The 26547-nt window shown below is 40.2% G+C and overlaps 3 protein-coding genes across 4 annotated transcripts in view; 2 read left to right on the top strand and 1 right to left on the bottom strand.

Moving 5' to 3' along the window:
* Positions 1-2180, top strand: part of rock1 (Rho-associated, coiled-coil containing protein kinase 1) — a 35338-nt gene extending 33158 nt beyond the window's left edge. Inside the window, exon 33 of one of the 2 annotated variants that reach the window (XM_049597742.1) lies at positions 561-2180. In XM_049597742.1, the coding sequence (XP_049453699.1) occupies positions 561-564 (4 nt within the window). In that variant the 3' untranslated portion in view covers positions 565-2180. Of the gene's footprint in view, positions 1-93 lie in introns of both variants that reach the window. The other variant, XM_049597741.1, reaches the window with a different exon arrangement.
* Positions 2181-3330: 1150 nt separating this feature from the next.
* Positions 3331-11969, top strand: usp14 (ubiquitin specific peptidase 14 (tRNA-guanine transglycosylase)). Its single transcript, XM_049597996.1, has 16 exons — positions 3331-3485; positions 4392-4537; positions 5880-5912; positions 6015-6119; positions 7174-7277; positions 7459-7517; positions 7640-7770; positions 7884-7964; positions 8075-8157; positions 8334-8448; positions 8663-8728; positions 8837-8929; positions 9017-9145; positions 9290-9353; positions 10641-10748; positions 10901-11969. Exons 1-16 carry the CDS (start codon positions 3470-3472, stop codon positions 11044-11046), a joined length of 1479 nt encoding a protein of 492 aa, XP_049453953.1. The 5' UTR covers positions 3331-3469; the 3' UTR covers positions 11047-11969.
* A 63-nt stretch (positions 11970-12032) lies between these two features.
* Positions 12033-20218, bottom strand: thoc1 (THO complex 1). The gene is made up of 21 exons (XM_049597995.1): positions 20125-20218; positions 19818-19891; positions 19645-19705; positions 19482-19551; positions 18741-18859; positions 18613-18661; positions 18425-18520; positions 18179-18261; positions 18018-18091; positions 17795-17903; positions 17546-17680; positions 16856-16956; positions 16666-16732; positions 16515-16565; positions 16330-16400; positions 16066-16161; positions 15558-15623; positions 15364-15447; positions 14213-14360; positions 14020-14104; positions 12033-12457 (listed from the first exon to the last, which is right to left on the bottom strand). The coding sequence occupies exons 1-21, from the start codon at positions 20170-20172 to the stop codon at positions 12180-12182; spliced, it is 1965 nt and encodes a 654-aa protein (XP_049453952.1). The 5' UTR covers positions 20173-20218; the 3' UTR covers positions 12033-12179.
* Between the last annotated feature and the right edge of the window lie 6329 nt (positions 20219-26547).

Below are 26547 nucleotides of genomic sequence, written 5' to 3'. Positions count from 1 at the left end.
TGCTGCAGTCAGAAGTCTTATTATATCCCATCTGGTGGGCTGAGATGTGGTCAAGTCAGTCGCGTGACCTGCTGTTTGTCTCCTGTGTTGTAGCAGAGCGCAGTCCAGCCTCCAAGCAGCAGACACAACATCCAGCACTTGTTGACAGGAACTTCTTCAGAACAGAAAGTGTTGATGTTTTTTTTTTTCCTAGACTTTTCTCTACAGCTTTAAACTTGTCTATTTATTAATTTTGTTACTGGGTGTTTCTAACACGAGACACTTCCTGGTTGGTTGGTTGCTTGGTTGGGCTCTTTTCAGTTGACACTTGGGATTTTTCTAATTGGCACTAATGTGTTCGGTTCAGTAACTAACTTATAGACTTAATATGCAACTCATGGTCCACATGAAAGATTTTTTACATTACCTGTCAAACATGATGCAAAGGAATTAACGGCGCTGCAGTGTCTGTAAACCAGCTCTTCTGTCATATGTTGACCTAGAATGGGTGACTAACCAAGGTAACGACTTTGCATCTCTCTTTTACTGGACATCTGTCTCTGTTTTTTTTTTTGTTTCAGCTAACCATCTGAACGGTTTGGATTTTTTCTGGACTCTAAACTTTCCCTCCTTCCTCATCCTCAAAAACGGAGAAACCTGTATTACATAGAAAAGTCGTTAAAAAAAAAGAAAAAGAAAGAATATATCAATAAATATCCAGCGCTGGAAAATTGCAACACATGTCAGACTAAGGCATCATGGACATTACGAGGCCTGATACCCCCCTCCCTCTGCCACCTGTCTTCACTCCAGAGCTAACCCTCATTCAACTCATCAAACTTGCAGCTCTCCATTTCTACCAGAAGATGGCACACTCGTCTTGAACTAAAGATGGACTGTGGAGCGATAGAGGGACTTATGTCATGGAGACATTCTGTGTTTCATATTATATGACAGTTATGATGGAAACGGGACGGTAAAAAGGGGGTTTTGCTGGGACTCCTGCAAGTATGTGTTCAGTTTAAAGGTACTGTCATACAGGGATTGCAGATCTGCAGTGTGTGGTGGTTTCTCAGGGGTGGAAAACGAATATCTATTTTGTAATTTTTTCCCCCACCTGACAGACACATTCGAGCTAAATGCAAGCATACTTCTGTTTTCAGCTATAAACAAAAAAGAAAAAAAAAAAAAAGACTGATGCCTTCATCTAATATCTCTGGCCTTTTTGCCTTTATTTCTATCACTCTGCAAGTCACTTATCAGGTTTGGGACAGAGTATTGGGACATAAGTATTAGATGTTTTTTGAGTATTGAGTGAGGAGCATGCAAGATCATCATTTAAATCTATGCATTATTTTTATTATTATAATTATTTTTATTGCTCCAAGCCATAAGGAATATTCCATTGTAGTGGCATATAGGAGTCCTAAAACTTAATTGATTTTTTTCTGTTTATTTGGTACATTGTCTCTGTAATATTTTTTTTCCTTGTATTTTTTTTTTGTAATGTATTGCCTTACATTGATTCATAGATACATGGTTCAAAAGGAAAACATTAAGTTAACAAATGTAAAACTGCACTGTTTGAATTGTAAATTATTTGTAGAAGACTAAACAGGTGTAGCATTTGGCCCACCTAGTGCCTTAATGTTTGGATATTGATTTTACTGCCATATCTGTTTGTTTTTCTTTTCCTCCAAAACAAGACAAACTCTTAACTCTTCCATCATTTATTTTTAAGAAATCGCCACACATTTTGTGGTTTTATTGGAACTTCTTTTCTCTGGTTTGAGTATATAAAGTATATATATTAGATTACCTCTTTATGGACGCATTGCAATAGAGTTAGCGTGTCAAAAAACAAAAGTCCCTGGACTCGGTTCATATCATAAGACAAATTCTTTTGGGATGGTGTACCTTAAGCGAGCCCGCCTGTGTCAATGATTGTCCGTGTTAACAATTGCAAGTTGTTTCTCTAACATGGTAATGTCCCGTTAATGCAAACCCCCCCACAGTGTATATAATGAGAGAGACATAAGGATTATGGAATACCTCCGCAATCTTTTTATTTGTAACATTTTGTTCAGTTAAAAAAAAAAGCACTGGAACTATGATCTACTCTTGTCTTGGAAAATTTGCATGGTTAATTGCATTGGAGTCCGCACTGATGGATATGTCAATAAACATATCTTTATCATTAATTGTACGCTAGTTTTTGCAGCAGATATCCATCCTGGGTTTCATATTTTTATCAGCAGCTTACAGCAGGGTGTCTACAGGTCTGTAAAATGTCTTAAAAATGTCTTATATCAATGTTACAACAATAAGGCCTTGAAAGTTATCAAATAGTCTTAAATTTGAATTTGTGAGGTCTAAACTACCACAAACATTTAATCTAATTTCATTTATCCATTTTTTGTGCAAATATGTGAAGCCTTTTTTATGTAAAAGTCCACATTTCAGTTACAAATCTCTAAAAAAAATTTAATACTGTCATTTTACTTCATACTTGAATTTACCTGTCGACAACATGTAGTTTGACTTAACTCACTCTAATAACCATATTCTGACATAAGACCACATATACACTACTTGCCTGCAAAGCTTACCTGCAATGCTACAATAAGTAAAGCATGATTTGTCCAAAAATCGGTTCTAAATTTGGTTAAAAGTTGTAGACACCCTGTACAGGGTTCATCTCAAAACTGGATTACCAACCAGGCATGCTGTGTACATAGTGGTTTGTTTGTTTAAAGGTAGTTTTAGGGCATTTTTCCCTTTAACTGATAAGATAGTGAAGTGTGAAAGGGGGAGAGACATGCAGCAAAGGGCCACAGGCTGGGCTCGAACCTGGGCTGCTGCAGCAACAGCCTTGTGCATGGGGCGCCTGCTCTATCCACTAAGCCACCAACGCCCCTAATAGTTTGTTTTAATAGCAGATTTTGTTTATGAATATGTAGTGCTTGTTAAGGGTGCTTAAGTGGGCTTGAAGCCACGTCTGAAGGTTGCATGTATCCAAAATCTAAAGTCTAGTTTTGAAAACATTATCTCAGTTGTATGCCCACATATTACAGAAATAGTGTTCAGTGAAGTGTACATACTACACACTGAATATTGGCCCTATGCAGCAAGTGGATCCACCCATGGTGCATGAGGAACAGGGATACACAGGTTGAAGTGGGGAAAAAAAAAAATCATCCCTTGAGTTTTGTGGACTGAGCAAACCTCAGCAACAACAACCCTGCCTCTCATAAATACTGTAATCAATGTGCCTGGGAGATCTGGGTGTGTAGTCTGGGTGCAGTGCACGGATCTTCTGCGGCAGGATGGCTAGCAGATGTCAGCACGCATCGATAAGTTCTCAGCGTGTTGTTGCAGCGTCATTCTGTTTGAATGAAGTTCAGGCTGAGAACTAGCCAACTCTTCATTCGCGCCCGGTGGATTGAAACAGGAAAAAACAAAGAGTTGAGGAAGTCAAAGGTTGCCAAACATGCCGGTGTTTACAGGTATGTTGCTACTTTAATACAGCGTGTTTATCGCAGTTGAAAAATAATGTAAAAACACAACGTCTTACACGTGTTGTAATGCAGTAACGTAAATTACATTTAGCATGCTAACTTAGCTAGCATTAGCATGGTATGCAGTTAGCATGCTAACGGTAGTAGGCAGCCTGTCAACAATATGTCGTGACACAAGAACATACAACAGTGTTACACTACTGTTACTGAGTCACTGTTTTTCAGTGGAGTTCACAGAATGTGTTGAGTGAAGCCGACCACGCCAACTGGCATCTGACGCAAATCAAAAAAGCAGCCCCTGCTGCTAATTGCTAGCTATGTTAAGATAGCTAGGTTAGCTAGGTGACAGTTAAGTTAGGTGGTTTAACTAGTTATTTAAGGGCATTGTTTCGCAGCACAACCTAACCACTTTAGTGGTATTCTTGTCACTTTAAGCCATGTACATTTCTCATTTTTCTATCAGTACAAAATATATAGAATGACGCCTTTTTTGTAGCAGAGCTAGCCTTGCTAATCAAGCTAGCCATATCATGAGTGTACACTTTGTAAGCCCTTTACTGCAGTTGCGGCTTCTTAGAAACCAACAAAGCTTCCAGCACGAGAGTTTGCCGGTTTAACATGATAGTGGTGATATATGGTTTCCTGAAATGGCCAACCAGTCGTTGTGGTTCATTAAATTGGCAGCTGTAATGTCTGCTTTCACTTTGTGTTTCTAGCTCAGTAGTCACTCAGGCTGTAACGCTAAGGCTAGCTCTGATTCCATGGAGCACTCTACTGTTGCTAGCAAGATGCTGTGTCATACATGGCAGCAGTTTGACAAAGTTATGGTGTTTGCCAACACTCACACTGAGAGGCTGACGTGTAGGTCTGTGCTGTCCCTCTGTTTTCTTTCAGTAAATGTGAAATGGGGCAAAGAGAAGTTTGATGCAGTGGAGCTGAACACTGAGGAACCACCCATGGTGTTCAAGGCTCAGCTCTTTGCACTGACAGGAGTTCAGCCAGACAGACAGAAGGTCATGGTGAAAGGAGGTACTCTCAAGGTACTGATATGAACAGCAGTCACACATCTGGTCCTGGGGTGCATATGGGAAAATCCAGCAGGTTTTCTTTTGTCAGAGGATTATATATTAATATTCTGTATTTCTCTTGTTGTCAACAAACCCCACGAAAAGACCAAAACTTTGTCATTATTCAGAAGAGCACTAAATGTGTGTCAATCCACAGCTGTAAATAGTACCCAGCAAATGCACTACTTACTCCTGTTTGTGTAGTGTTTCTTAAAAAACTACAATGCCCAGCTGTGAGAGGAGTTTGCTGAGCTGTTTATTTTATAATTTTATTTTAAATTAAACTATGTGACAAATGGGTTTGGGGCTGATGCCACAGCCAGGGTAGGGAATTCAAAAAGTATTGAGAGGTGTACTTACAAATTGTTGGTTATGTTCTTTTTTAACTGTTTATTTAAAGTAGGGCTGCAACGATTAGTCGACTAATCGATGACTAATCGACTTAGAATAATCGCAGACTATTTTAGTAGTCGACTAATCGGTTTGAGTCATTTTTCATAGAAAAGTACCCCAAAATACTCTTATTGCAGCTTCTTATGTTCAAATATTGGCAGCTTTACACACTCTCCCATGACGGTGAACTAAGACCCTTTGGCGTGAGTACAAAACAAGACATTAGATGACATAATTTTGGGGTTTGGGCGAGACAGACCGACATTTTTCAACATTTTAACACATTTTTCGATTAAATGATTAGTCGACTAATCGAAGAAATAATCGACAGATTAGTCGACAAAGGAAATAATCGTTAGTTGCAGCCCTAATTTAAAGTATTTTTTAGATGTTTAGTCAAAACAGAAACACCATAGAGAACACTGTGTGGCGGCACAACGGTTGAGTATTCATGAGTCCACGTGTGAAATGCCCTTTCATCCTCCACAGACATTCACGGTGAAGCTGCGTCCATGTCGTCTGAAATAAAGACAGCACATTTCTCCCATTTTCTGAGGGATATTGCTTGTCTAGACCTCAGAGAAAAAGTCATCTTTTCCATTTTAAAGATCTATTTGATTATGTCCATCCGTTGTTTAAAGCTTAGAGGCTCAGATTTGTACCAGTTCTTTGCAGTCGCTTTCTTGCTGGCAGTGAAAAGTATTTTACACAGATACCAATCTTATTTATTAATCAGTTTTTCCCTGATTGCACTGAAATACAGGACCTTGACATGTCAAAATCTGTTTTATAATTGAACATATTTTTCTCCTGGTTAGGTTCTTTTTAATGTGATTTTTTTTTTTTGACAGTGAGAGAATAACAGCAGCCTTATCCTTAAACATTTTTTAGGAACCTATCTAATGTCTTATCTTTATTCCAGGATGATGAATGGGGCGACATTAAACTGAAAAATGTGAGTATTTAAGATGTGTTTTGAAGCATTTTGTTTGTTTCGTTCGTAGAGCTTTACTGCCATAGGCATTCTAACAAATAAGTGAGTGAATTTCTTTTGTAGGGAATGACTCTGCTGATGATGGGCTCAGCAGAAGCCCTGCCTGAGGAGCCTGCTGTCCGGCCCATGTTTGTGGAGGACATGACTGAGGAGCAGCTGGCTTCAGCGGTGAGTAAGCCTGAAAATTACCACTGCGCCTAGATCAAATATGGTGATTGCTGTTTTCTGCACAGACTTGGCCAGTTAAACATGTTTTCCTCGCTGTGATGTTTACCAAGTGGAGAACATTATAAACTGAATGTACTGTACATGCCCCTTTCGGGAGATCAGCTTTTTAGAATAAGAAGCTTCATCTGGTCAGCGTTTGTGTTGATCTGACAGAAGTGTGCTTTAACATATGAAGCTGCAGTCAGCAAAGTGTTTTGTTGTTGTCATGCATTTATCGCACTTATAAAAAATAAGGAGGAGGGGAGGAATTGTGCAGTGGACACTAAATGTATATCAACTACAAACTGCTGTGTCACTTGATACTGCGCTGCTGTTTGGTCTGCAGTCTCATTTCACTTAAGAAGGGAAAGAAAGTAGCTGATGTGACTTTTTGTGATGATGCCAACTCTTCTTTTAAATTCACACAAATGCCTTTATTTCATGCACTTAAAGTACTCAGCACTAATGGAAACTCCAGGATACTGTAATAAAGCCTGTAAATTAAAGATACTGTGAAGGCTTTTCCTAAAACAACAATGTCTATGTTAAGTATAGACGTGTACAAAATGAATCTCTCTGTCACCACTTAGGACCCAATACAAGTGAGTAATAGTGTATTTTTCTGCAGAGACTCTGCCTGTATTTCTTGAATCCCCACAGAGCGTAGGTGAGGTCGCGGCTTTATAAAAAGGTGTTGACTAGGTGCTAGACTATAAGAAGCAAGCACCTGAGATTCACAGCAACGAAAAATGCAAATACAGCGAGGTGAAATGCCAAACAAGAGTGATTCTGGGGTTGGCTCTTACTTTAACTTTAACTTTCACTGGCAAGTGTGCATTGTATACATTTTTAAAGATGAATTTCAAACTTGTCCTTTACATTAAAACATAAAATGTGGGGAAAAAATAAAGTTTTGCACATAATTTCCACACAGCTGTGGTTAGGCACAAACATCCACGAACATTTAAACTATATTTTACCTTATTTTCCATATCCCTCTCTTTGTTATTGTCAGATGGAGCTGCCTTGTGGGCTGACAAACTTGGGCAACACCTGTTACATGAATGCCACAGTGCAGTGTCTGCGCTCTGTGCCAGAGCTCAAAACTGCACTCAGAAGGTGGGTTTTCTTCTATTACTGAGTCTCACAATATATCGAGAAGGTTAAGACACTGAATATAAAGAGACACAGTGTTTAAGTAGTCTACATTACACCATGCATTGTTTCAAATCAGCATTTTGTCTTTCACTTAGTGTTTTTCCTTCCCTGATGGGTGCTAAAATTGTCTCTCTCCCTGTAGGTATTCAGGTGCTCTGCGATCTTCAGGCGCGAATGCACCATCACAGTACATCACAGCAGGTATAAGACACAGTGAATTATTAATCCAGTGAAATCACAGGCATATATTAATGTCTTAAACTTACCAATGCACATAAAATGAACATGAACATTTGAAATGAATATTATCTTTGCATCCTCAGCCCTTCGTGACTTGTATGAGACCATGGACAAGACCTCATCTAGCCTGCCACCCATCATTCTGCTGCAGTTTCTTCACATGGCCTTCCCACAGTTTGCTGAGAAGGGGGACCAGGGACAGTACCTCCAGCAGGTGAGAGCAGCTCGTCATCACAGTTACCATCTTGTACCTACATTCTTATAATAAACTCTGAATGAAGATATGAGAACACGGTCTCAGTGCTTGCTAATTGTTTTCTCTCTCAGGATGCCAACGAGTGCTGGCTGCAGATGATGAGAGTGCTTCAGCAAAAGCTGGAGCCACTAGAGCCCGAGACTCCCATGGAGGTAAAGTCTGTTTTTTATTTACCTTGTGGTTTATGATGAAAGGATGACATGTAAGGGATTTACTGACAAGTCATCTGTTCAATTTTTGCTCTATGTCCTCATATCTTCAGAGCGATTCTGAGAGTGGAGCTGCCCCTGCCACCACAAAGAAGAACTTAATCGATCAGTATTTCGGTGTAGAATTCGAAACTTCGTATCCTTGCAGGGTGTCTTTTGCTGATTGCATTCTTCTACATATTATGTCTTAATTCAGTGTGGTTTTGCTCTAATCATTTTGGTCATTAAGAGTGGTGTGTCGTGAGGTGAGACCCAGCAAAGGTCTCCCAGCTGTGTGACTTCACTGGTCTTTTTCTTAACTGTCCTGTCCAGTATGAAATGCACAGAGTCTGAGGAGGAGGAGCCAATCAAGGGCAAAGAAAGCCAGCTCCAGCTCAGTTGCTTCATCAACCAAGAAGTCAAATACCTTGCAACAGGACTAAGGCTGGTGTGTATCGGACTCCAAAAAAAAAAAAAAAAGCAGCTGAATATGTTTTAAAATTTGTTGAAACGGGAGCGTGTGTTTTCTTCATGAGAGAAGTGTCTCACTGTGTCTATCAAGGCAGCACCTTGGGTATTGTGGTTGTTTAAAACTATCCTTGGATAGTTGTCGAGTGAAAGACGAGGATTAAATCATGCTTCTGTTTCTTTTTCCTCTCCAGAGACTGCAGGAAGAAATCACAAAAATGTCTCCAACCTTGGAAAGAAATGCCCTGTATATAAAATCCGTAAGCTTTTTTAAAGTTTTCTGTTATTTCTCTCAGGCATTTGAAAGAAGTAGCCTCGTTCAATGCTGTATTTGCAAATTTGAACGTATGAATTTTCTCTTATCCCAGTCAAAACTCAGCCGTCTCCCTGCCTACTTGACTGTTCAAATGGTCCGATTTTTCTACAAAGAGAAGGAGTCTGTTAATGCAAAAGTCCTTAAGGTTTGTCATGATTCACCATAATCTTTATATGTGCTCACTATAATTAATCATTTAATGCAAAGTCTAACATACTGTCTGCTTTTAAAGGATGTCAAGTTCCCACTCATGCTGGATGTCTATGAGCTGTGCACTGCGGAGGTCCAGGAGAAAATGCTGCCCATCAGGTCAAAGTTCAAGGAGATGGAGGACAAGAAGCTAGAGAAGCAGCAGAAAAAGGTTAGTCTGATCTATAGCTCTCATTTTTATTGTCTCGCTCCCTCTCATGCTTTGATTTGTAGCAGAAAAACTCAACTTATCACACAGTGTCATTACCAGTTCTGCACAGTGTCTCCCAATGTTCTCTTTCTTTTTTTGCATCAGGTGATGAAGAAGCCAGACGCAAAAGCAAAAGAAGTGAAATATGAGCCTTTCTCATTCCGTGATGGTATGTTGGGACACGACACTGACACCTTCTGTACAATTTTTAAAGGGGGAATCCGCACTAAAATACTGCCAAAAACATTATAAATACATCTCACCATTTTTCATGCAGTGTATTTATCACAATATACATTTGAGGAAATATAGACAATTCTAGGATGGTGAGAAAATGTGTACCTTTACCTGTAGATAGTGTGGCATAAAAAAAAATTGACCGTCGGATGCTTAAGAATAAAAATCTGTAATTAATATGGGCTTATCCATTCTAAAATACAGCTTATAGGATTAACGGCAAAAGGTGAACGTGTGTTCAGCTGTCTGAAACATCAAGTAAAGCGCGTTGAGGTTTTTTTTTGTAGACCAACTGGTTCACTTGAAAATAGTCAGTGGGATTTTTCCATTGGATTCTGGATTCTTGAAGAAAATAAGCTCTTTGGTAAACAGAAGTTTGACACATAACATGTTCTGTTCGCTAAGATAATCTTCCCAAATGACACAGATATTATGATTTTGTAAGTATAAATGCTATCGCCAGAAGTAAAAGGCTAATGTTAGGTTATAAACACACTACACCACGGTCGCATGACTTCAGCGTCACCACCACGAAGCTTGTTAGGCGTGATGACGTTTAATGTCCCCAACAACCTCTGTTGTCTCATTCAGCCACTTGTTAGCAGCTGCCTTTTTTTAAACACGTAAAAGCTTTAAATTTCTGTGGAATTTACCTACAGGTTTTGTGGTGTTGAACAAAACGTGAACATCTCTCAGGCTTGTGTTAACCACAGACGTTAGTTTCAGGCATCTAACCAAAAACTTGTTTAAAAAAAACATTGAATTCTAGAAGAGGGTACAAAATGGGGCGGCAGAAAAAGAAATTGAATTTCCCTTCAGGGATGTGTAAAGTGTATCTTCTTGAAAAATGCTTTGCCATTTCTGGGTTTTTGGACTCATTCCTGCACCGCTCTATTGGTGTCTTAAACATCAGAAAAAAAGGCTCTCATTTAGATTTAACAATTTCCTACAAATTTCCAGCGTTGAACAATAAAAATATTGTTGAAAAGGCAGATAGCTATTTTCTTGTGTGTTGCACTTAAGAGATAAAAATTAAATGTCAAATTTTTAAAGGTTTACAAACCAAATTTTATTCACCCACTATCCTGAGCACCACACTTAGTATCCAGCAGTGCAATTGCATTTGAGGGTCTCTTTTCCTTTTAAAGAATGACTGGTATTTCAGTCAGTTATTAACCGAAGTTGAAGAAATTGTAAAATGCTGCTACGTCTCCCGCAGACCTCGGCTCCAACAACAGTGGCTACTATGACCTGCAGGCTGTGCTGACACACCAGGGCCGCTCCAGCTCATCAGGTCACTATGTGGGATGGGTCAAGAGGAAAGAAGGTAAGCACGGTCGTTTCACACCGCGGCACATTCAGCACGTACGTCTCATAACTCAGATCAGTCACAATCATAAAAGGCATACAGGAACCTTATCCCGAGCGCACACAGATGTTCAGGATCTCAATGTTTCCTGTGGTCTCTGTCTCCGTCAGATGAGTGGGTCAAGTTTGACGATGACAAAGTGAGTCTGGTGTCTCCAGAGGACATCCTGCGACTGTCTGGTGGCGGAGACTGGCATATAGCTTACGTTCTACTGTATGGCCCCCGGCGGCTGGAAATACTTGAAGAGGAACAGTAGCTGTGGAAGATTTCCTAGAAGACAAAGACAACATCCAACACACGTACAAAATGCCATTTCCAAGCACTGTCTGCATAGATGTGCAATAAAACTGGTGTCTTTAAAGATTTGATGACCTTAATTTTTTTTTGTTTTGTTTTTGTAACCAACACGGATGCTTGTAAAACAAATTCTGTCAAATGGTGTTAAATATTCAACTAAAGTGGGCTTTGAAAATGGAGATATGACAGGAGGCAATCTCTGGACTGGATCCTCGAAAGAGGGTTTTACGTCTAGCTCTGCAGTTTCATTAAATGTTTTATACACATTGTATATTTTTTAAAACCTTTGATAAGGTGCTCATATCATAAAAGCAAAATATTTCTCTTTAGTCATTTAATCAACTTGTACAAAAATGCCTAGCCGAGCTGTTTGACATTCTGGCTTGTATCCTCTCAGATGTATTATGGAGATTTTCACCTAACACTGTAAAGACTTGCCCTTGTTCACCTGTTGGCCCTCTGGGAAACTCGGGTTCAATCTCAGGTCTTTTCTTAAGTGCTTGGCTCGCATCATCTCCTGGAATTGTTCTCAAATGTATTGACAGATGAGGTTCTTTCTGCCAAATCTTCACTAATGCTTTTTTGGGGGAAGTGTGTGGGGAACTGGTTTAGAACAGGTTGACCTTGTGATGAACTGTGGTGCGGTCAAAGACTTGAGATTCAACCGTGGTGATTTTGACAAGCCTTGGACATTTGTTCTTTGCTGACACTGATTTCAGACTTTGACATCTCCACCCGTAAAATGCTATGCTTCACTTTGTTTCTCCTCGCAGGTCTCCTAAACGCCCTGCCACAATGTGTAAGACCTAACCATCAACAATCTGTAATAAGTTATTGACTGATTGCTTTTCATAGGTGGTGAAAATAAACTGTTATACCAAACTGTGAGTGTCTTTAATGTGAGCGTGGGATCTTAATGAGTGGTCTGACAAATGTTTTATTAGAAAAAAAAAAACATTTATTAGATTTTTTACAGTGAAAAACTTGAGTTTCAACCTAAACTACATACAAAAATGTTATTGTTTTTGGTATGAAAAAGAACGCTGCAACAATAATGGAGGTACTGATTATTCACTAAACAAACGCTCTACCTTAAGCCTCACTGAGGCTGTCTGCAATCTGGGAGAATCCTGCAGCGTTAAGCGCCGTGACCAGGCTCTCCACAGTAGCTTGTGTGCCCTCTCTGTCCTGCCAGGCTACGAGCAGCAGTTTGGCCTGCATGTCAACGTCTTCGCTGTCCGTTTCGATCTCGCGCAACTCCGCTGCCTTCATCTCCAAGTGGGACGCTAATGTCTTCCACTGCGCTCCCAGTTTGGCTGCGATGTCATCCATCTGCTGGTTTGTCACCATCTTGCTTTGTATGCTCGGACCTGGAAGGAAGACAATAGGGAGGGTAAAAATAGACTTGATCTCAGGAGGGTGGAAAATAGATGCGTGGAGGATGAGGTGATTTCATCATCGAAACGGGTTTAAAATAATACAGAGGTCAAACAAGGGAAAGGGTAAACAAAAGGTCTGATAAATTTCAAGTGAATTCGATGTGTGATGTGTCTAACATGTAAATAAATGCTCCAAAAAAATAACAGCAAGCAAGATTTAGTAGCGTGTAGGGGGACTGCAGAATGCAACCACCTAAAACTTCCCGCAGGAATTCCTTCAGTGTCCACTGTTAAAGTTTTAACCAGGAGCTAAATTATCCACAGAGATCTCTTCATCTCCAAAACCAATAGACCAGGTGATTTAAACCACCAAAAACACTTTGTACAGATGTTTTATGTTACTGTGCTGTTTGGCATGTTGGAGACAGGCTGCTGGCCCACACCTGCTAATGTGTGCTCACTTTTTTTTTTGTGGTTTACTTAAGATCCAGACGTTCAAAAGGTTTTCACCGAGCGCAAAATAATCCAGAGTGCTCTTCCTCTCAAAAACAAACAGACCCGGTGATTTAAATCCGTTTCACACTGGAAAATAAACAGGTCATCTCCATGCTGCATCAGTTTCCAACAGGATATCAGGAACTGTAACATCCTTTGATTCACCACAACTTGGCTAAATCCTGGACAAGCCATTGAACCAGGATGCTCTTTTTCTATGTGCTGATGTGACACAGAGGACTCTGGCGAGACACGGGAGGAAGAGCGTGCTTTACGGTGAATAAGGACTGGTGTGACAGTGGGAAATGTGCACTCCTGGCTGGTCCTGCTGTGGATCTCTGTTAAAAGGTGGCTGCAGTGTGGTGCTACTGTGTTCAGGAGGAGCAACCCTGCGGACGTCTTGTTAAAGTCAGGATGTGTGGACGGTTAAATCATTCCACAACCAGACACCATGGAATACCAGAAGCATCCGGACACACGGACAATTACAACGCAGCAGTGACAATGTAAGAAGATTCAAAAAGGACTAGTTAACAGTGCAAAAATTAAAGGAGCTGATGGGTTCACATTTCACTGGAGTTGTTCCTTGTTTAACTTCCATGTGACAAATAAATAACTGATTGATTGAAAAAAGAAGTCAGTGTCTTTCTGACCCTCTCATCAAGAAGGGGAGCTTCTTACTACAGTGACAGACGCGAAAGGCTCTAGAGCCAGTGTTTGGTTTTTCCGTTATGGCCATAGAAACATGGTTGTGCAACATGAGTGACACCATGTACGAGGACCCGCTCCCTATGAAGATATAAACGGCTCACTCTAAGGTAACAAAAACACAATGACTCTTATATTCCAATGATTATACACTAAAGAAAACACACTTATTATATTATATTTCTGCCAATATAGCCTCCTAAATTGTGCACACTGGGCATTTAAGTGAATTCACGCTTCTCCTGAATTAAATTAATCTTTGTGTTTAGAAGAGATGGATATGATGGATATATTGGTGGGCTACATTGTGGCTATAACCCTGAACAAAAAGATATCGTGTTCAAACTCACTGTCATTACTGTCTTTGAGCAGATTGTCTCCGTTATCGTCATCGTCCTCCTCTCCTGTCTTGATCTCTTCAGAGGGAATATCCTTCTGTATGTTGCAATGAGAATCACAATATCAGTGTTTGTCAACAGATTTGTGGCCATTTTAAATGATGAATACAGTTTTTTTTTTTAAAGTAAAAGAAAAAACCCTCACCGGCAGTTCTTTGGCCAGTTTGCTGACCATGCTGTCCAGGTAGTCTGCCAGGCTCTTGAACTTCTGGTTGGTTGGTTGAAAGAAGTGAGGACTTCTCCTGGACAGCAGCCTCAGCGCGCGCCAGCCATAGTTTGGGTTCCGCACAACCCTGCATTTATTTACAAGGAGAAACAGAAGAGTCACACAAACACGTACTGAGAGGAAAACTGGGACTGAGGCCAGTAATGCTCCTTTGGGGGAGAAGCTCTTTCACACTTTGGAAAAAGGACTTTGTTCTTATAAAGTGACTTTCAAAGGTTTTGGGCACATCAGCAAACTGTCAGGTTCTTTGTGTGTGTTTGTGGGTCCTTTTGTGATCATTCTGTGTCCCTTTATGACTTTGGGTGCATCCCTATCAATAAGTAGATCACTGTGAAGTGGACTGCACAGGGTATTCAGCCATGCTAAGTAGGATTTCAAACCACAGGGAACAAATGATGATCAGTTCAAAGGGAACTGTGAACTGTGTAGGTAAGAACTGAACAGCAGCTCACCAAAAAAAACAAAACAATAAAGTTCATCAGTTTGATCGTTAAATATCTTGTCTTTGTGCTGTTGAACTGAATGTATTTTGTTTTTATTTACTTTTTACACAGCAAAGCACTTTTTTGGAATTGAGGTTGTATCTCAGGAGTGTAATATTTCCACAGCAGCAGGTACAAGTATCCGAGGTGTTTATGTTACCAGGGAAACACACAGAGGAAGTGATGTCTGCGATGGGGACATTGCAGGATGTTCCAAATGGAGGAATTTTGTCAAGGGAAGTTCCCTTAACTGACCTTCCCTGAACAGGGAGCAGAGTAGGGAGTACACTGCCGGACAGAATGCAGCTTTTCCCCCGCAGCAGCAGTTTATTGAGTTGCAGGGTGGAGATGTGATTAGTCGATCAGTTTCTGGTTGAATCAATCAGACGTGATAAGACCAGACTGGTGACTTAAAGGAGAAGCTGTTGCAGAGGTGAGTGAAAGCAAACTTTTAGACCCAGAGCTGGACTGTGGCGTGCACGGCTCCCATGGAAAGGCAGCCAGGATCATTTGAAGCTGGTTGGAAAAAGGATGGACAACACTAAAACGAGAGTGCTGTCACCCTGACATGTCACTGTGCAAACTTACTTGTACTCTTCCTCCACCATGTTAGCAGGGTCAGCCTGTTCAATGGCCTCCGCGAAGAATTCATCCAGCGATGGCATGAACTCCCTGAATGACACACATCAGATGTAAAACAAAAAATTTACAAAGTAACCTGTTTACTGTTATAAACAAAAAGGCAGATGTGACAGTAGATGGGAGCTGCTCGAACCACTGACCTGCTGTCTGACTTGCAGGCCTCCATATTGTCAGAGTTCAGGTTCCACAGCCGGGTCAACTCATCACTAACAAAACAAACAAGAGTGTTATATAGGGAATTAAACTTCTTTCCGCTTTTGCTTCAGGCACGGTCACAGAGCTATCTGTTTTTGTATCCACATATTGCAGAGAAACACATAACCTGCACTGAGTATTTTAACAGGATGAACGCTAAAGCAATATTACACGAAAAGGCGTGTTTCAAGCACCTTGGTTCAGCTGCATCACTGTCGTGCCAACAGTGACAGTAAAGCTCACCCTCAAGTGTAATACTGGGAATACATGGGGTCTGACTAATAACTGAAAAACAACCATCCATGTCAGTAAACTCCTTTGTAATGACATAACACCGTGGATACAGTCAGATTGCCTGGTCGGATCTAACTGCTGTATGCTCACTATAACAGGGTTCAAACCTGAGATTTAATTTATGTTTTTTGATCATGATTTATGCGTTACATCACATACTTTCCCATGAATATCTTGCGGTCCGGCCCTTTTCCAAGGAAGTCTTCTGGAGCTTGTCTCTTCCTGGTGGGTCTCTTGGGTTTGTCATCTACTGTCCTGTTAAAGAAGGAAAACAAGTGGGACCAAGCGTCATTTTAGCATGCCAGTTGAAGCTCACACATCAATCACACTCTTTTGTTGTTGAAATGGACTTATCAACATATAAATCAATCAAATTAAAATAATTATCTGCCATGATTATGCTGTAAGACTTGGCTGCTGTACCTTTCTTTCACAAAGCTCGGGCATCCCTCGTTTTTCCAGCCATTCCAGTTCTCCTCTGTGTTGAGGATATGCTGTCAGAGATGAAACATGTCTAGTGTCACTAATGTATGGAGACCTTGACCGAATGTATGTACAGACACAGCTTATTTAATATTTAATAACAGTACTCCTAAAGCATGGCTGACCTCAACCATGTTGGCAAACTTGTCTCCATCAGGAGGGATCTCTCTCAGCAGCTGCAAGAGAACAGTCAAAGGTTACTGCATGTTGAGTTTTTTCTCTCTGGACGCCATGCCAATTATAAGATACAGTGCGTCAGTGTGATTTAGGACTGACCTGATAAACCAGTTTAGTTGTCTCTTCAATCCACGTAGTCTGGTCATCATTCAGGACACAGCTGGAGCTGTACGAGGACAGAGGCGTAACAAAATATTACACACCAACAACTGATGACAGTTTTTTGTCACACAACTGAAAGTTCTGCATGAAAACTGTTCTGCGTGTTCAGAGCAGAGACATGCTTCACCTTTTGAACTTGACCTGACCCTTCAGGTACTGGAAGAGGATGAGGTACTGCAGCAGAATGTGCCGCCTGAAGTTGCTGTCGCTGAGCTGCAGGTCCATCAGCTGGAGATGAAGAGCAAAAAAATACAAGTGAGGTGATGTCCAAACCATATGATCGCATAAATACAAACGAACGTATTCAACACAGATGCAATGAGCACAAAAATACATTCAAGAACACATTAGTTCAATAAGGTATGGACATACTGTAAAGTTCTAATTCTACAGAAATAAAGCATCTTAAGTATATTTAAAAATACATTTGAAAACTCAACAGCAATGTCTCTTTCCAGAAATCATAACCTAAAGACTCGAGATAATCCACAGATCTTTTTGTGAGCAATTTAATGTAGGAACTGTTTATTTCTACTGAACCACTCCCACCAACTGTATCACTGCGCAGAAGGAACCGTGCATCTACTGACAGACAACGCAAGATATAAACTTTAATAGTGGCGTCTTCGGCTAGGCTGTAATGCTAGCTAGCTCAGACGCGACAGGTGAGCAAGCAGTCTCTGTTAGCTGTAAACTAATCTGATACAGTTGGTGAGTACAGTTCAGTAGAAAGAAAATAGTTCCTAACATAAAACTGCTCACAACAAGGTCTGTGGACAGACAATTGTGTGTTCTCAGGATCAAAGAGTTTTCTCACCTTCTCACTTGTGAGAAACTTGGCAAAGTAGACGTGTTCTCCTCCAGATGCTCTCAGCTCCTCCAGCTTTCTCTTAGAGGCCTGCATGTCATCCAACTTGTAGCTCTTGAACACTGCCAACGTCTCATCTGAGAACTGCACAAAGAGAAATTCACACCAGCAGTGAGTCATTGTTTCAAGCATCTACTATTGTATGTAATGTGATCTAACAAACAAAATTCTCTCTGCTGCTGTGGTCAGGTGCATTACCTTGAGAAATGTCATCCAGGAGAATTTCTCGTAACACTGCACGGGGTTTCTGAAGTAGTCCTGCAGCGTCCAGAACTTTCTGTACAAGTTGTAGTCAATTGGAATGGAGCTGAAAGTAAAATTTGACTCAGTTTTCACAAACTTTAACACAGGAACAGGCAAAAGTGTGATTTATATATGTATTTAGCTTTGCTGTGTGTTTCAGCGGCTGACCATCACTCACCACGGTGCAGGAGCATCATCCTCTCCCATTTCTCCTTCCTCGACCTCCATGCCTTCTTCCTTTTCTTCTGTGTGCTACAAACATGGAACCATGAGATAAGATTAAGATTTTGAGATTAAATTCAAAATGATCAGAGTCATCATCAGGTGTCAACACTTTACCTTCTGGCCGAGCGTGCTCTCTTGTTCATTTTTGTTGAACACTGTGACATTGTCCAGATTAAACTGGCTCTGCAGATTGAGACCTGGAATCAACACAATTGGCAGCATTTAAAAAAAGTACAACCGGAGAAGGTCAGAAGATGGTGGCCACGTATCATAAACAATCATACATAAGATCCATGAGGTGTTGGCGCTGTATTATTTCACTTTTACGTCAAAGACAACAGACACAAAAACTGGGTTTACCTGATTTTTCAGACAGAGGGAAGAGACGTGCCAGGAAAAGCTGGATCCGACCACAGAAAACAGTATTCTGGGATTTGGACAGCCTCCTTAGAAGATCTACACAGATTGAGAGGTGTGTTACAGACAGCTTCCCATTTTAAAAATCAAAACATTTCTGTTCAACAACAAGAAGGAACAACTATCCTTACCATTACACATCCTCAACAAGTAGTTCTTCCCAGCAGTGTAAAAAGAGTTCTGGGAAAAAGGAGAGCACAGACACGGTGATTGTATGATCGCTATTATGCTGGAAAGTTAAAGGTTGTAGATTATTTACCGATTTCCAGGTGGAAACATTCTCCTCCACAAAGGAGAATATTCTGTCACATTGGTCGAGAGGAAGACAGTCCAGTACATCTCCCAGCAGCAGGAAAGGAGTTGTAGCAGAGCAGATACCTACATGGAGAGGGTGAAAGAAAACAGCACGAGCTTGATCACAAGTCATAAGCTTTGTGTGAGATGAATAGACATCTTAACTTGGGTTTTGTCCTTAGAAATTAAATCTAGTGCGAAAATGTGGATATATAAGGACTTAAAAAGTCATTACCTTTAGATGGAACCAGTAAGGCCTTAACAAGAAGAACTCAGTCCTTAAAATATGTGCAGCTTTTAATGTCTCAATTCGGGTTTGTTTAAAGCACTATGTTTTTGGGCTTTTATGCCTTTAGTGGATAGAAAAGGTTCGGCATGGAAGGGGTTAAGAGAGGGGATGACATAAAGTAAGTGGCTGTGGACTGGAATCGAACCCACGCCCGCTACAGCAAAGACATTGCCTTTGCACATGGGGCACCTGCTCTTCCCACTGAGCTAGTGGGCACCCTACAGTGTTGTTCTGTCATTTAGGAAGGTGCTTAGTATTTGATGTCTTTCTTTGAGGGTCAACTACTCACAGTCTAGTATTATCAGGGCGATACAACACACATGTGCCATGTAACCTAATGTGGGTACTGCAGAAAGAAATATTCCTTGAGTCACTGTTGTCTTTCCTACAAGTCAAACAGTATGAAGACTGAATTACCTTCTGAGACCGCATCAATACTCAGATAGATGAGAGACAAGTATTCATCACAGCTGGCCTTCTGCTCAACCTGCAGACAACACACACCAATGTCAGGTTTTCATATAGAACCTGATCATTTAACGAGGTTCAATGAATTAAGTTAAGAGGTTAAATTACTAACAATCTGATCACCAAGGACACCCCTCAGAGCCTGGTCGAGTGTGGTCTTCTTTTCTGTCTCACTGTAACACACGAGGGAGTTCAGTCAACACACATCTCATGATTTACCAAACTAATATTTGTACGTTGATGTTTATTCATATCTTGTGCAGATGATAAATGAACGTCACTTACTTCCCAGGGAACTGGTTGAAAGTGTTAATCAAAGGTTTGACGTTTTTCCCAAGCAGAGCATGTCTGGCAGACGCCTGTAGGTGTGTGAGAGGGAGGGAGGAAACATTAATGAGAAGAAATAGCATCGTTAGATAGCGTTTTGTTAGCTTAGCTAAGTTAGCATTAGCTACCTGCTACCCGCTAACAGAATAAGAATAAGCAGTAACTTAAAGTAATGACCCTGATATCTTGTTATAATGAGAATTGCGGCAAACACTATTTAATAACACGTGTTTTAGGAAAGAAAGGCAATTCTGCGATTTCTCACCGTAAATTTGTCTTTAGCTTCGACAAAATTAAATAAGGACGGCGACATCTTTACTCCTTTGCAACCGGAAGTGCCGCTAACGGCTTCCGGTTTCTTCGGCAGTGAGGAAGGGTGCATTCAGGAGCTCTCTGCTCCGGAATATAACAGTTTCTTCATCATAAATAAACCTAATTTGTTGAAGAAATAAAATTCAAACACAGTCCTAGCACCAAAATAGCTTGTAGCGTCTTTAAAAAAAGAGAGAACTGAGTACCTTAATGTTAAAGTTAAAGTAATCAAATTACAATATATCAAATTACAGTATTTTGCACATTTTTACAACCTCTACCTCACTTCTGACTGTGTTGTGTATTAGTCTGATCTTTTTACTCCAGCAATTTGATATTCTTTTTTTTTATTTTATTCCTATATATTTCTTGTATATTTTAAATTGTAGTACTACTTATTTTGTATATATTTTATATTTCTATATTCTAATGCCCACATACGGTTTGATTGCTTGCGGCTGTAACGTAAGAATTTCCCAGTTTGGGATCAATAAAGTACTATCTTTTCTTATCTTATATAAATGTAATTGTAAGTAGTTACAGTGACTGAGAAAAAAAGTAATTAAATTACAGTTCCTAATCATACCATTACTGATCAAAATGTAGGTGATTACAAAGGGGTTACATCCAATTATATTCTTTAAAAAAATAAAATAAAATAAAATAGAATATAACATTCACTCTGTTGCATTCCCTTCGCCTGCTTTTATTTTTTTTTTTATTATTTTCATTTTATTCATTTATTTACTTTTTTTTTTTTTTTTTTTTTTAGCAAAGTCTATTGCCATACATTTTCATCGTTGTTGCCCAATTGAAAACATTTGTTAGGAAATTATTTCAAAGAAATCAAATGCAATCAGTTACACTACTTTGAAAAAATTATTTGTGAAATTACTTGGGCTATTACAATTCTTACAGGGTAACTAGTAATCTGTAACCAATTACAATTTTTCCCCCCAACATCAAAAATGTTTAAAATGATCATGTCAGTGTGGGGCTCAGTGCTATTACTCAAACATGGCAGTAAGAGGGTGATATTGGGGGTTAATATGGCTCTGTTTGAAAGGCCTGCGTGAAATAGAAATGAATTTTGGAAAGTTAAAATCTATTCTCATATTAGGGTATTTGTCAAATTTAAATTTGTTAACTGTTGGTGTAACTGCATGACCATCAGTATTCAGGCCTGAACTAGACCTACTTTAGACCAGAGGGTGGCAGTGTTGTACACTATTTTCAGACCACTAGCTGAAGCTGTCAGATCATACAGTGCTGTTCACACACATGAATTACTAAGAGGCGGCTGTGTGTGTGTCAGTGTGTGTGTTCATGTGTCTGTGTGTGTGTGCCTGTGTCAGCAGTGGTATAGGATTTATTCAGATCCTTTACTTATTAAGTGTAGCACTAATAATCTGCTTTAAATATACTGAAAGTCATCCACTGAAAATGTCACATAAAAGTATGTTACTATAATCAGGAAAATGTATTTAAAGTACTCAATGTCCCCTGTGACCATTATACTACCACATGTTATATCAGTAGAATATCATTACTCATGCATTCATGTAAAAGCAGGATTTTACATTTGAAATGTTTTTACATTTCTGCATGAAAAATGACTCAGCAAATGTCAGAATAATAGTTACTTGTCAAGTGATGAATCAGCTAGTTGTGTTAGCTCTAATTGTACATTTTGTGTGCACAAATCTAAATTTGCAAACTAATCAAAGCTGCCAAATCATTGTAATGCAGCAAAAAGTACAATATATCATGTGTGCGTCTGTGTGTGTATGTGTGGACGTTCTGTACCCACAGCAGGATAGACCTGAAATCCACCCTTTCCTGATGATAATCCCTGTAGTATTTTACATAACATGGACATGCTGCTGCTGACATAACATTTCTGTCTATTTAACTGTGCTCACTTCTTAGATTTAATTTCAAAACTTCACTGAAATGAAAAGGCTCATTGTTTTAGTTATTAATTGGTGGACGGAGGATGTTGGACTGTATGTGTCCTTAAAGGTAAAGGTTGTGTTGTCAGGGACCTGGCTATAGTCCTGTCATGGGCATACATTTTAAATTAAAATGACTGAGCTGCAGGGTCTGTGTGTTTTTAATAGGATTTACTGTTCAATGTCAAACAGCACATTAGGAGCAGCACAGCATTACAATGTGACGTCAATCTGTCATTTTTAAAATAAATCAATTTAAAGTGTCTTCACATTAGTATTTGATTTAATTTTGCAGGTTTAGTTGGACATGTCTTGGTTTTTAAGATTTAAAATCAGACTTTATTAATCAAGTTCACGTGTACAAGAATTTTGTTTGCTGTATTTACAAACATTATTGATGTGAACACACCTTTAACACCATGAAACATTAATAACCTGGATTTTGTTGTTTCCAAGTGTTAGTCTGTCCTTCAAAACTCCTGTTAATATTCTGTTTTCAGTTTTCAATCCCTTGTTTTAAATCTTGTTGCTGGGGCGACCCTTTAATTTATATGAACCCAGGACTCTGCCTTTGACTTTGACAGAATCAATGTGAACACCTTGCCCTGTTTTGGTAGTGTTTACCAAGCAGTTTTGCGGGTCAGGACCTCTGAAGTAGCTTGCAATAGTGGGACCATTCACCCTCTGCACCCTCTGACAAGTGTTTACAGCCCTGCCGTTACGAAGGCAGTTAACTGAACCTAAAGGTGCCGAGCTGATGTGTGGAGAAAAACACGTACGCTGTGAAAAAGTAGGCCACTAGTGTCATCTAAAGAGCTGAGAGATCATTTTCATCACATCAGTGTGGTCGCAGTGGTCATAAAAAGTGGAAGTGAGAAGTGTTTTACCCAGTAATTTTGATTGGCACCACGTTTCTCTTACGCAGAGCTCTGCACACAGTCCTCCAAATATCTGACGCCGCCCCACCTCCCATGACCCCCCCTGTCTGACGCAGTGTTTTTTGAAACTTTGCCAAAAACTGATGAAAAGCAGAGAGGGAGTGAACATGGCAAGTAGTTTACAGATAAGAGCCCGGCATCAGTCAGTATGTTGAGACGGGGTGAAGAGAGCTGAAGGGGGGTAGGTTACGGTTGAATATGTCGGAGATGTAACTCTATATGTTCTGCGGGATACTACAGAAGCTGGTGTGTGCCACTTTGAATGCAGGTGTTCACCTGTATTTCTCTTTTTTTGACAACAATTCCCATTAAAAGACCAAAAACCAACAATATGTTAAGTTTGTCTCTCAGTCATGTTTGTCTTCTGTGCCCTGTCTGAAGGACTCAGTGCCCCTTGTTCCTTTTTAAGACTGAAATCTTTAAGCACAGGTCTTAAATAGGGGAGACTGGGTATGGTTGTAACTATTTTTTTGTCTCAACACCTATAACTTGTCGATTTTTTGTATTAGAGCTACCTTAGTACCCTTCTTTGTCTACTACTAATAGCAATGTAAATATAGCAAATACAAGGACTTCCACTGTTATAACCTGCCCCACTACCAAGCTTAAAGATTACATGTTAAAAAAAAACTAGGCGGCACGGTGGTGCAGTGGTTAGCACTGTCGCCTCACAGCAAGAGGGTTCTTAGTTCGAACCCTGGGGTGGGGGAGCCCTCTGTGCAGAGTTTGCATGTTCTCCCTGTCTCACTGTTGGTTTCCCTTGGGTACTCCAGCTTCCTCCCACAGTCCAAAGACATGCAGGTTAACTGGTGACTCTAAATTGTCGGTGGGTGTGAATGGTTGTCTGTTTCCATGTGTCAGCCCTGTGGTAGTCTGGGTGTACCCCACCTCTCGCTCAGTGTCAGCTGGGATAACCTCCAGCCCCCGGTGACCCCCAACAGGATAAGCAGTTACCTAAAAAAAGCTGATACGAAACTTGCTAACCTGTACCTGTCAGGTGCTTTGTACCCCATGCAGAGTGAGTCCAAAATCTATTCTCATTCTGCTGCCTCAGTCGAGTAACCAGTCAAGACATCCTCCTCCTGCGCACTTAAGACTTTGCGACTGCTGCGATATCCCGCACGTTGCAGCTGTGTTGATCCTCTTTATCTGAGGTTTTGTAAGTTCTCGCAGTACCTGCTCAGTGTCACATAGCAGATAATGGCTTTATCTGCCTCACCTCATCTGATGCAGACTTCGCTGCAGCACACCCCTATCAGTTCTCTCACCAACACTCCCGGCATGCTGAAAAGAGGAGTAACATTAGTAGATAAAATATGTTTAGTTGTTAGTTGTTGTTAGTTGTAACACTTTTTTTAAAAGGTGTTAGAACCATCCTCACCCCTGCTGACCTTTGTTTAGCTAGCTGTAGTAGCATAGCAATTTGAAATAAGCAAAGATAAATGCCTCACATTTTACCTAAGACACTACCCTCTAATGTTATATACAAGTTACATACTTGTAATTCAACAGTATCAGTGCTGACCAAAGCGTAGACTTGACCACAAAATTACTTTAAAACCTAGAAATCAGTGTTATGGCTATAATATCTGCACGTCATCAAACCACTATGAAATTTCACATGCAAAGCCAGGAGGGAAGTGGTCACACTACAACTGTATTAAATGACTCATAGGTCATCCCTTCTTCTTACAAACATACCCGCCCTACCCTATGTGGGTTTGTTTTCACAATAGACTCAGTAATTTTTCCAAAACAGCTGGACACTGTAGCGTCTGTGAATATTACTCAAACAGAAGTAAATAGTGCATTTATTCAGGACTATTTTTCATTAATCAACATTTGTCGAGCTAGTTAGCAGGAGGACAGTGTGTGTGTGTGTGTGTGTGTGTGTGTGTGTGGCTCATTAAGGTGCTTTTGATAGTGTAATTTGTAGCCGATGATGCTATAATTTAACTTATTGATGGTTTTGGTCAATAGAAATCACCGCTTACTATCAATTTAAAAAGTGAGAGTAAATGACACTGGTTTTCTGTCACGGAAACTGTTAAGAATGTCCAGGATGTGTGTGTCAGACAGGCCATATTGTATTATTCTACTGTTAACTTGTCACTCCTACATCACTTTAAATCAGGTTAAGCCTTCATTCCCCGAATGTTTATTTTGTCTAGATAAATATAATGAGAGGACCACTGAACACCCTCCCATGCCAAGTCGTGGAATAATCAAGCACAATACGAGAGCCAAATAATTTGATGAAGGACAGTCTCAGACAAAATGACTGAGGGGCAACAAAAAGAGCATTGTCCATGTTGTTGAGGACAAACTTCAAAACAAGAGGCTAAACACAATGCCCTGACCTCCGAGGTTAAGCACACAAAGAAAGGGGATTTTAGATTGGCCGCTGTCACATGACCGGCCTCTGAAATTCCACCATAAAAAATCATGTGAAGAGCTGTCATGTCACATAAGTGAGATAAACCCATCAGCGCAGCTATCCTTCATTGATAAAATTAAATGCACTGTGCACTTTAGTAGGTTTATGTGGAACCCAGCTGACAGAGTTGTGGTAACATTCACCAGAGCAGAGAAATATTCCTCCTCGAAGGGAGGAAAGCCATAAAGAATGATGTATATACTGAATGTAGATCTTCATTCTGATTGTTCCAGCAGCTGTTGCAATTAAATATAATAAAATATGCTGATTTATGATGCTGTGCAGGAACTTATAGCCTTTCCCCTTGGATGGCTCTCTGTTGGGTTTACACTTAATGTTGCATTAAAGTTTGTAAGAGTGATTTTCCACCTGCCTATCTGTGTGGCAATAAGTGGAACTTGGACCTGACAATATAACAAAATGTACACCTTTACCCCCTCACAGGGCATTGTAAAATTATTTGGGACACGGACATTCGTTAATGATCATCTCACACAGAGCAGAATAGATGTGCATCCAACCACAGCAGCTATCCCGCTCCCTGATTGGTGCTTAACTAACAATCACTTGTGTCTCTTTAAACGACCTTGTCTGGATTGCCCTCACACTGCAGGGCCTCTGTTAAGAAATGCTCAGTTGTGGAGTTTAAAGTCAGTTGACAGTTATTCAATGATTAGCCCAGGGTGTGGGGACCATTAGATACTCATAAGCCATAAAACGGGATGTGAGAGGAGCCGTGTGCGTAGATGGAGAAAGGGCATTCTTGTGTCACAGCCAAACAGGAAATCTCTGTGACGGCTACATCTTGTCTAATCATGCTTCTTCATATGATGAATCTAAAGTGCTTTTATGTGCAATTACCTGATCCACATCCTCATGTTGTTTCACCGTTCCGATTCTTGGGACTGTCGCCAAACACCTTGAATGGAATAATACAGTATGTGATACATTATAAAGAAACTGATGTCAAGGTCGAGCAAATCTAAATATACATTGCGTTATTGTGGTAATGTAAATAAGGATATGCTGACCTTGCTTTGAACTTTGCA

Source organism: Epinephelus fuscoguttatus, linkage group LG15 (genome assembly GCF_011397635.1).
Source record: "Epinephelus fuscoguttatus linkage group LG15, E.fuscoguttatus.final_Chr_v1".
Classification (NCBI taxonomy): domain Eukaryota; kingdom Metazoa; phylum Chordata; class Actinopteri; order Perciformes; family Serranidae; genus Epinephelus; species Epinephelus fuscoguttatus.
Note: the sequence above shows the minus strand (reverse complement) of the source record. Positions and strands in the feature narration are given on the sequence as shown.